We start from the raw sequence: 10950 nt of genomic DNA, 5'->3' as shown, positions 1-10950 counted from the left end.
GAGAACAAGAGAGGGGGGAAAAAAAGTGGGTGCAGAAGAAAGAGTAGAGGGAGGCTCCATTTAAACCATTACCCTGATTTGCAGCCCTCAGGGTAGGTGGAGCTGAACCAGCAGCTGGCCAACCCCCTACTGCGTGTTGTAATACAGATTAATTTACACACACACACTCAACATAAACACTAGTATAACAAATAGACCTCCTCATTAATTTCCACATACATAAACATAAACTACGACAGGCAGAAGACATGGAAGTGTTCAAGGGAAAGAATGTGCCAAATCATACAACTCTGCAGCCTGTACTGTATGAGACAGCACTACAAACACTCAGACACAAACATTAAATGTGCACACACAAATGACCAACACGCTCGCTCTCACACAGAGGCCAGATGCCCACATGTTGAACACATGTTGCAAAGCGGAGTTCATGCAGGGGTGTTCTGGTGGAGGGCAGAGTTTCGGTGATAAAATCCTCATGTCCTCTCTAATTCTCTGACAATATCCCCCTCCACTTACCAACAAGGCAGACGTACACACAACTCAATGATGGATTAATATAAACAGTCTTGTTCATAGACAACCATGTACACACACACACCAACTTAACTTTAAATGCTCCATGATAATTACTTCATATTTTTTTGCTCTGTACTCTGGTTGGTGGTCAACTTTATTTCTACAACAAAATATTCTCTGGTCTCTGGTAAAGACCCAAAACAGCAGTCTCAAGTTCAGACAAATATAATTAATGAGCAAAGTGCATACATCCATTTCTAACATCAAATAAAAACAATACAGTACTGTAGAATTCAGACTGGACCATGGTTGCAGGTTTTGACATTTTCACAATGTCAACAAGGAGAAATTGTTTGGTATTTCCTCTTAATCTACTTTCTTTCTCTCTCTTCATCTTGAAAATGGTGGACACATGCTGCAATTCTGAGGTACAGAACCTCCAAGAATGCCTTCAAGTAAAATACAACTGAAGAGCAGAAAGATGGTGAAAAAGAGTACATAGCTTGGGTCCGGCCTTAAATGACTCCAGAAACAGCAGATTATGTAACATTTGTATTTTTTCTTCCATCCATTACTTAAAGACAACTGTGCAGTGCAGGGCACAGCGCAGTCACCATCTAACCTTGACTTCAGTGTAGTAGTGCAGCACAATGTCTGTAATAACTCATCAGCATCCAGATTTCTCAGTTCATTTGTTTCCATTCAAAACCACAATCTAATGTCTGCGTGTGTGCCCTTTTCATGATTTGGTCATATTAACTGTGAACTCAATCACTTATAGTATAAACGCAGATTACTTATTGCCTTTTCCCCTCTTTCTGTGCACATTTACAAAAGTTGACAAAAGAAAATCATGATATTGTAAGTGTGTGCCTGTGTGTATCTTACCCCTTTGCCCATTTGGCCATTGTTGAAGGGCAGACCTATAAACTGGAAGGCAGCCTCCTGGATGAAGTAGGGATTGAGGATTCTTATCTCAGTCGGCTCCCGAGGCACATAGTGAGCCACCGACTTCCAAAAACCCTCTGTGCCCCTCTGAGGTATTGGCAAGGAAACAGAGCAGAACATAGACAAAAAGAAGGGAGGAAAAAGAGAAATTTAAGAATTAGTACTATTCATCACAAACAATGGGCTGTTGTGCATAAAACACAAAACTGACATTGACATGATGACACCTCCATGATGGACAGCCAACGGCAATTTACCAACCCAACATCAAAGTGAGATTATCCTCTATAACACCGACATAAAACACAGAAGCCAACCAGAAGTCAACCAGAAGCCAGACCCCATACAAGCACTCATTAGGGAAATGGCTTTTGGGCCTTTAATAGATGAAGTCAGGGTGAGGGGCATGCAGGACATCAGTAATTACGACTTCTGGTAGGAGCAGAATCAAGCAGTGGGTGAGGGGGGCAGCTGCCCTGGAGAGCTTTAAAAGCCCCTCTCTTAAAGGTTTCATTAGTTGTAGGGAAAAAGGTTAATATCAGTTGTTGGGGGAAACCTGTCAGAGAACCAGCTGAATAATATTATGTGACCATGATTAAACGCTTTTGTTCAACTCAGTCATACCAGAGCGACCACTGAATATTAGGAAACTGAGACACAAACTCACAAAAGGTACCCTTGAAAATGATAGCAAATACATCATACAAATTAATACTCAGCCAATTCTGACTTCTCAACTAAATCTAATTGACAAGATTACACCTCCAATAAATCAGCCCCCTTTATAGCATTACTTCTAATGATAAACCAAAGCAGTGCGTGAATGACTTGCCTGACAGTGCAACTTCCTAAAAGCCAATAGGGTTGGCAGATGTTAATGGGAATCACCTGTTCAAATAGCCAAGCACCCGCCCGGCCGCCTTTGATACAGCGATGCATGGCTCTGTGTGTATGTGTACTTGTGTGTACATGTTTGTGTGTGTGTGTTGGCAGAGGCAGTAGCAACAAGTCTTCTGGCTTTGTGGCTTCAACACTGGCGGCTCTTTTTGAACGTGGGCCCAGCTCTGTGCCTTCGGCAAGCTGTAACAGGAACAGCAGCTCATCTCTCCTGTCAACACAGCTTGTGTTTGCCAGGAATCTATTTAGCAGCGCTGTTTGGATGTGTGCGCGTCTGTGTACGCTGAATAAAGACAGTGATGCATTTTTTTTCTTTATTCTAGGAAGGAGAGAAGCTAATGACACACAACACACACCCCTTTACTTTAAACAGCAAAGAGCTGACATGTACATAGACACAAATGTCATGGGGTGGGGATCTCTTTGAACATATTCAGACAACTGGCAAAGTACAGGTGGCTTTGAGAAATGTAAGAGCAACAAGTATGTAAGGATTCAAGACTGTGAGGAGGGAGGGGGTTGTGGGTACTGTTATGAGTTTAAGAATGTGGGAAGTTGTTTACAGGAAAGGTCACCAACTCAAACCTCCGCCAGTTAGGATGGACAGGACAGGGAAAGTGAATGATAACACTGCAGCCTCACTTAGCTCTCAAACTGCTCCAGAAAAGAGGTGTAAAGTGACAGACTTTGTTTGTGGGATGCTACTGGGTGTATAACGGTGATAGAAAGAGCTTCAATAACAATTCACCAAATCGTATGTGGTTTAGTAAAGGTTCAAACAAACGTTGTCATTTATGAGCAACAGTCATGAAATATTGCTCATGGACAGTTAAATAAGTGCAGGAGTATGACTCAAAGCTCAAACAACTGGCCCCCAGGGAACAGGATGTGGCTTTCATTGTGGACTGACCACTAACCTCCATGTGACTGTGGATTGGTTGGAGAAAAGAGAATCATTGCTGAGCCAGTAGCATTTGATTGTGGACAGAAGAGGAAGCTGCAGAGCGGTCCTACACCATCTCTCACACTCACACACACAGGTGAGCAGAAGTGTGTGGCTTTTGTTTGGGGCTGTGGTCAGAGAGCAAATGGCTGGTTGTCTTCTCTTGTGACAGCTTTATGATTAAATTGGTCTGAATAATTAGATTTAGCATGTACACGAGGCTGTGGGCTCCGAAAAAAGCACCTGTTAAAATAACCTTGAACTGGGAGGTTTAACTGTTCGCAATGCAAGGAGATGGACATCACTAAGTTAAAAGAAGGACCTTACAATTCTACTTGTGTTGATAGTCCAGTTCTGGTTGAAGGTTTTCTTTAACGAAAGAAAATCTGCCAAATAAAATGCAAATGAATGCACATTTCCATCCACTGCTGTGGAGTTGGGTGCATTAAGATCGGTTGGTGGTGCAAATTCTCCAGTCACGTGTCCCTAAACTACAGCCCAACGAGATGAGTGGACATTTAAGTTACTTCTTGTACATAACAACCTATTCACTAAATCTGTTTCCATTGCACTTTGATGCATTCTGCTTTTATGGATACACCAAGTTTTCACCTTCAGCCAAGGTAGCCAGCTTATTCACTCATTTAAAACGTGGACGGAAATACACTTACTGACTATCTGTATATCCTTTAACTGTTTGAGCAAACACAAAGTTACACACATCTTAGCCAACTAAATATTTCTTGGATTGAAGACACTATCCATACTTATGACATATTTGAATAGCTCAGCCTATTGAAATCAGCATTTTGGCTAACTTCCTGTCCATTCTTGTAGTTAGCAGTCCGCCTCCTCCCCACAGCACCACACTAAAATTCTGCTGCCTGCCCATGATGTGCAGAGAGGACTGCCTCTTTGTGGAGTTCTCTCTCCTGATTGGATGAAGTGGGAACGGGATACAAGATGGCTGTCAGAATGTATATGTATTTTACACTTACTTAAAAAAAATTAAGAAAATATCGCTTACAGCAACTTTATAGAGCTGACCATACTGAATTTACAAAGCTAAAGAGAAGACTTCTGAAGAAGATATCTGAGTGACAAGTGCTAATCTGACACAGTAACTGTGCTGTATTATAATATAAGTTGCATGTTTAACTGAAGTAAACATGGCTTCTCAAGACAGATTTCTAGTTAACATATTTATAACCATATATATGATCACATTGAGGAGAATCACTGAGAGTTGACTAATACCATAAAAGCACTCAGTTTCTGTATGTCAGCGTTGTGAACTGGAACAGAAGCTTTTAAAAAGCTAAGTGTATTTGTCTTGTAATTTCATAGCTTTAGGAGAATCACAGCTATACAAACAAACCAAAGGAGCTTAAAGCGCTGGATTAGAGGAGGACAATGTTAGAGGGCGACGAAGAAGACCTACTGTAAGACAGGACAAGTAAGGGATCAAACAGATGGAAAATATGATGTGGACTAAGAGGGTTAGGAACAATGATAAAATGAGTGCTAAAAATGAAAAATGTACAACTTTCTGGAAAAGCTGTTTTCCCTTGTGTATCTGAACTCAAAATATCTATGGCAACAGTGGCGCATGTACACAAAGCAGCTGGTAACTCCTTCAAAATGTCTACATTTTTGGTTCAATCTGTTCTTTCTTCAGCTTTACTGCGGAAACATCACTGAAGGATGTCTAATTGGATTTGATTTTAAAGAGCTAAGCCACAATTCAAGTTCAAATTGACAGGATTGGGAGATACTGACTAGATGCTGACTGGCAGGCAGTCACTGTAAAAGGAACTGCAGGGTTAGGATTACAGAGCCACTAACCTTGAGACAATCCACCCAGTTGCATAAAACTAAAAAAAAAAAAAATACATCTCAACTGCACTTTACACTACAAATGTAAAACTCCTAAATCAGAAACAGCTTAGTTTAGATCGTGGACTTATCCAACTTTGCGTTTATGGTTTTGAGTGTGGTTTGGTTCCATTGTGGCCAATGAAACTTCACTCACCTTTAAACTAAAATATTTCTCTGTATTGAATGAAGGAGATATCTTAGTTTATAGTTCCTGAAGTATTGGGTGTAGAGATGTGGAGCACTGAGCAAAGCTGCAATAAGAGGGGAAAGAGAAGAATCACATCTGCTGGGTTACTAAGGGTGGCTTTAAAGTCCTTCAATGTAAACAAACACAAACAAACCTCAGCTTTCTGTCAGCCGCAAGTATTAACCAGAAAGAGTATATGTTTTGACCTATTCTTGTGCTTTCTCCAGAATGATCTCATAATATGGCTGGAATGAGCCAGACGCGCTTACTTCCATGATAGGCAGCTATCATACAATTAGGCTCTATCTTCGTTCCTGTAAACGACGTGTCTGAGGATGTGGTTGTGTTTGATGTTTATTGAGAGGACGACTCAAGTGAGGTGGACTGGATTCCGGAAGGTAGACTTGGAGCGATTTAGAAAACAGAAAGCGGCGGCTCCGAACTGCTAACAATCACAATTAAGGTTGTCTGGAGGTCATTAGCACTGTGTACATGTTGAACCTTCGAGTTTACAAGTTTCAGTGTCTCACCGCATACAAGAGGAACCATTTCAGAAAGAATGTTTGAAAAGGAGAGATGTTTTCCAAAGTAGGTGGTAAATGCTGGAGATGCACAGCAGGGCATTTCGGTTTCTAAAGTCCAGAGAGGTAAAGTTCTGGACATCTCTGGTCATTTTATTCCCTTTTGTTAGCCAGGAAGCATTCACCAACGTGCCTTTGCTTTCCTTGACCAAGACCTCTGCCCTCATTGAGGTCACAGTGGTTTCTCTTTTCCTGGCCTCTCTCTCGTTATACCGCGTGTGAAACCCTTGTCTCCACACTCCCATGACGGCAAACGTGAAAACAGTGCCAACAGCATTGTAACCCTGAAGACTTGTAAGAGCAACATGGTCTCTGGATAAAAGCTGGTTGTTGCTTCGGCCCACTGACAGGACCCTGCTAGTATCGGACTTAAAAACAAATGAGTCCTTCTTGTGGCCTATAATTTATGACATGTCAAAGTTCCCCTTAAACTTGCATAAATACTTAATTACCCAACTTCTATTGCATCAGAAGACACCACTAAAGGAACCACGTACAGGTCTGAGTGTTAATCATTGCAGGCTAGGTAAGTGACTCATTTTTGAAACACAACACTCATGGTAATCAGTGACATCCGGACCCTATGTTAGTCACTTGGTCCATGTTCAAAATGCATGTTTACAAGTATGTAAATGTTTATGAATGCATGTATGCATGCTACTTTGGGCTTCTGCACAGATGTTTGGGCTTAAAAAAGAGCCATATAGCTGTTATTTCTGTCCCACAGTGCGTCCCGTAATAAAAAACTGGGTGTTACGCAAAGATTAACAAGAAGTGCTTCATCACAATACTCTAGCAAGAAGGATTGCATTTGGGAATTTGTCAGTGATGTGAAGCAACCGGCTATTTTGGTAATTCCTCGTACACTTGATTTCTGGCACTGCCTAAGAGATGTGCAATGTTTTTAATATATTGGTTTCACTACAATATTTTGATACTTGTGATTAAGAACCCCTGGCTGTATTTCTGTTAAAGGAGAAGTACTCGCTTCCTTAAATTGTCTACATCCATCATTTATCTCTCTGGCCTGTAGAGAGCAGGGGGAGCTCCTGTAAACAAACAGGAAAGATAGAACACCGACACTCTACCTTCGAACCCCGTGTTTACCACCAACTGTATATCCTTCACTGGCTCTGTTTGAAAATATCCCCGCAGATACAAACAACTGCGGGCGTGTGTGCATGAACCACGAGTGCACGCTGAGCACGAGGGCAAAATTTAAGCTAGAGAAACAGGAAAAAAGTATATAGATCCGCTATTGTGGAAATCATGGTTGAGCACATTTGTAAACAGTGTGTAACTGGGCAATCAACCAGGCTGCTGCGTATGTGGGGTCAGGCTTTAAAGCAGAGTGACAGAGTCGTAATCACGTAGACCTGTGGTAATGATGGATTAGGGAAGCTGGAAGCCTTGTGGTGCTGCACTGCTGTGATATGTAGTAGATCTAAAATGCGAGACACATTCAGAGAGAGAACTGTGTCTGTAAGCCTAAGATCTGATCAGGATCAAGGTCAAGTTTGCGAATCTCAACTTGTGTCTACATTTTGCCCTGAAGTTCATGAGTCAGTATGTGTGTGTGTGAGAGAGAGCGAGTGGGAGTTTTTGTGTGTGTGTTTGTGAGAGTGTACAAAACACTAAATAACAGATTGGGAAATTGCCTCGCTAATTTGTATTCTGTTCATCCATCCAAGACAGCGCTGTAGGCATTTGAAAAGCCACAATAGCGCAAGATAGTCAAGCACGCTGACAACTGGCTGGATGAGTCACTTGCGGCTGCGCCACCCACTACCCTTTCAAAAGAAGAAGACATACACTCGCTTTCATAACCGCAGAAGGAGAGTGAAAAGGTTTTGCATCCCTTCCAGCTGTGAATGTGCAAGTCACACAAAGAAATCCCCTGCTGGACCAACAGACACAAAAGCTCCCAAAGGAAGAGTGTCCAAAGTTACATTACATCTCCCTCTGGGATGGACTAAATGTGTAGAGCAAAGGGAGGGATGCTTGCTGATACTTGGTGAGGAGTTCCTGCTGCATATCCTAAAGTATGTGTTATCACTCTCTCAACAAAATTTCTGATTTCTTTCTTTTACTGATTGATATAGCTGTTGTCTGGTAATAAGTGAAAAACATTCATGAGTCACTGTTGGAAATGTGTTCCTGAGTTCACAGAAGGCACATAAATACCTCTTCATGTTTATGTTTCCACTGCATTAGTCTACGCTGGGCATAAGTCAGATACAATAACGGTCTTTTAACAGCACTTCAGTTCCTTTCATGTTGTTGCTAAGACTTATAATCCACTTTGGATAAAACGGATACGGTTGCCCCGATAACATGTAGTTAAAAAAGGTCATAATTTCAGCATTTGTCACTGCTTTTACACTACTCGTGCTTAAATCTACACGTCATCTCAAAGTTGTTTTAATCAGTAAGGAGGGAAAACAGTCTCCATGAGGTGTATAATAACCATTTAAATTAGCACAAAAATGGCACAGTAATTTAAATGTACTAATTACAATTTTCTGCTATGTTGTATTTGTGTAGCATGACGGGATTACAACTTTCATTTCATTGTTCAGGATATATGTGTGTTTTATTCTGCTGAAACGATGAACTGAGCCTATTCCAGAAATAAATTCCAATGACTCTGGTCATGCGATCAGTGAAGTGAAGTATATTGCACAGGAACCATGTACATGTTTGGTAAATCAACACACAATTCATCGGTCAAACATGGGTCTTTACACATCTGTCAGTTCTCTTCTTCCATATTCGCATCAAGGCTCTGACCAAGACACAGATTTTTTTTTTGTTCCCTGATTTTGAACCCATGAGAAACCTTCCTTTCTCAGCAGATCAAAGGGGGCTGAGTCAGACGCCAGGGGCCAGATCAATTATCCCAGGCAGCCATTTCCACTGTCCTGTCCTTCTGACACACAAGAAAAATCTGGGCCCTATCAGAGGCTGAGGGGCCATCAGCCAGCCAAGCAAGCTATTTTCCTCCATTTTACTTTACAGTTACCTTTCACTGCTCATTTTCTTTTCCACAGCCATTATCCCTTTACCCTATTTCACTTTACCCTTTCCATCCATCTTTCCTCTGTTCTCTCAACCTTTAATCCAACTTCACACCATTGCTTAGATTCAGCTTGCCATTGGATGCCCTTTTCATCCCCTTTTATAATGGTATTGTTCTTTCATCTTTACTTTTTCTCCTTCAAGACTGTGTTCTTCTGACAAATGTCACCAAAAAATCCAGTGGTCAGCAAAGTCACACAGCTGTGCTGGAAAATAAAGCAGGTTTCCCAGATTCTGAGTTGACCGAAGCATCCCCCACAAATAGCTAAAACGAGTTTAGCTATTTAGTGAGTGTACAACCTCTGTCTATAAGTGCTTTTTCATGGTTTAGATCATTTTTTATAACTTGTGTAAAATATCTTTCATGTGATTAACTAACTAATAAAATTAAATGAAAACAATTATGATAACTTTTATGTGATATAAAAATCGGCCATGAAAGTAAAGTAATAAATATTTGTAATAAAGGGGCTATGATATGTAAAAACACTGGTATGGTCCTTTAAAATATACGACTACTTTCATTGTAATGACTCTATGAAGAGCTTTTAATAAGAACTCCCACTGTGCTGGAGTTGAATGGACTCAAAGAGGTACTAGAGACTGTTCAACAAGAACAAAATGAAAGTGCTTATGAGAGCTTTTTCAGTGACAATGGATATAAAAAGGACACAGGAGCCATTAAAAATGACAGCCTTCTGTAATACTTCGAAAGATAAGGGAAAGCCAGCTCTGTCATTCAGTTTGCCCCTTGTGATTAACAAGCAAATTCAAAGCCTGTTATTTAACCGTGGCAATCATAAGGTTATGAAGGACACCCCGAAGTTTTCTTATGAGGTTAAACCAGAACAGGTTAAGAGTGGAACATAATTCATGAGAAAATGGCAATGTAGCATGAAGAAAAGTCACTAGATGAAGAAGAAAAATGTACTTGTGTGCTAGTCTTTGGTTTTTCTCAACTGTCCATTCCACATTAAGCATTCAAACCATCTAAAACATCCCCTTTATATGTAGACATTCATGTTGCCCTCCTAACCCAATTCCAGAAATGGCTTACATTTCCACAAGAAGGAATGTGCAGAATGTGATCAGAGGTTGGACTGCTGTGTTCTGCTAAAAAACACATTACTGACATTCAGACACATTTAGACATCCAGAGAAGTAGAAGTCTCTGTGGTATATTTCAGTGGGTGAAGGAAGTGAGAAAGTGAGCCTGATGAAACATGTTTGCTCTTTTAGTATTTTAAGAAAGAAGGATTCTTTTTTTTTAAGATGAGTTTTGGTGTTCAGCAGACACTTCTGTCATTTGGATTCTGTTATATGTCAGCTGTGAGTTACCATACCTAGACTTTCCAGGGGCTGTGTGTGTGTGTGTGTATGTGTATGTGTGTGTTTAAGATGTTCACTTTCATTCCTTGATGATTAAAAATATCCTTACCAGCTTCTCCTTGAAGACCATCTGTCTCAGCCACTTGAAATCCAGCGGTTTGAAGGCGGAAAAAACAAAAAGTGAGTCTTTTTCATAGATTTCAGGCTTCTGAATTGCTCCCTCTGGATAGGTAATCCTCAAGGTAGTTTTGGTCCCTACGTGTTTGCCATAACCAGTTACTGGGGCTTCATTCAACCTGGCAGCAGAAAAAAAAAAAAGTCGTATTTATACTTCCTTAGCTACTGTGCAAGCACTTATATAAGGTATTCTTTAAATCTTTAAAAAAGGTCCATTGTGTGGGATTTAGTGGCATCTAGCAGTATAACTGCAGACGGCATCTCCGTTGCTTTCTCCTCTCCTTCCAAGCAAAAAGGAGAAACTACTGTGGCCGCAAAATACACAAAAACACCCGTATGTAGAGCCAGTGTTTGGTTTGTCCCTTCTGGGCTACTGTAGAAACATGGCGGTTCAACATGGTGGACTCCATGGA

General features: G+C 40.9%; 1 protein-coding gene across 1 annotated transcript in view; it reads right to left on the bottom strand.

Annotated features, from left to right (window-relative positions):
- The window catches only part of LOC118334528 (CMP-N-acetylneuraminate-beta-1,4-galactoside alpha-2,3-sialyltransferase-like), a 32291-nt gene that overhangs the window by 5045 nt on the left and 16296 nt on the right, over positions 1–10950 (bottom strand). The window contains exons 8-9 of the mRNA XM_035670448.1: positions 10470–10667; positions 1408–1554 (exon numbers count right to left, since the gene is read on the bottom strand). Of these exons, the coding sequence (XP_035526341.1) occupies positions 1408–1554; positions 10470–10667 (345 nt within the window). The remainder of the gene's footprint in view (positions 1–1407; positions 1555–10469; positions 10668–10950) is intronic.

This window comes from Morone saxatilis, unplaced genomic scaffold (assembly GCF_004916995.1).
Source record: "Morone saxatilis isolate NCDOM2014 unplaced genomic scaffold, NCSU_SB_2.0 Contig23, whole genome shotgun sequence".
Lineage (NCBI taxonomy): Eukaryota > Metazoa > Chordata > Actinopteri > Moronidae > Morone > Morone saxatilis.
This window is presented reverse-complemented; position numbering and strand designations above follow the sequence as displayed.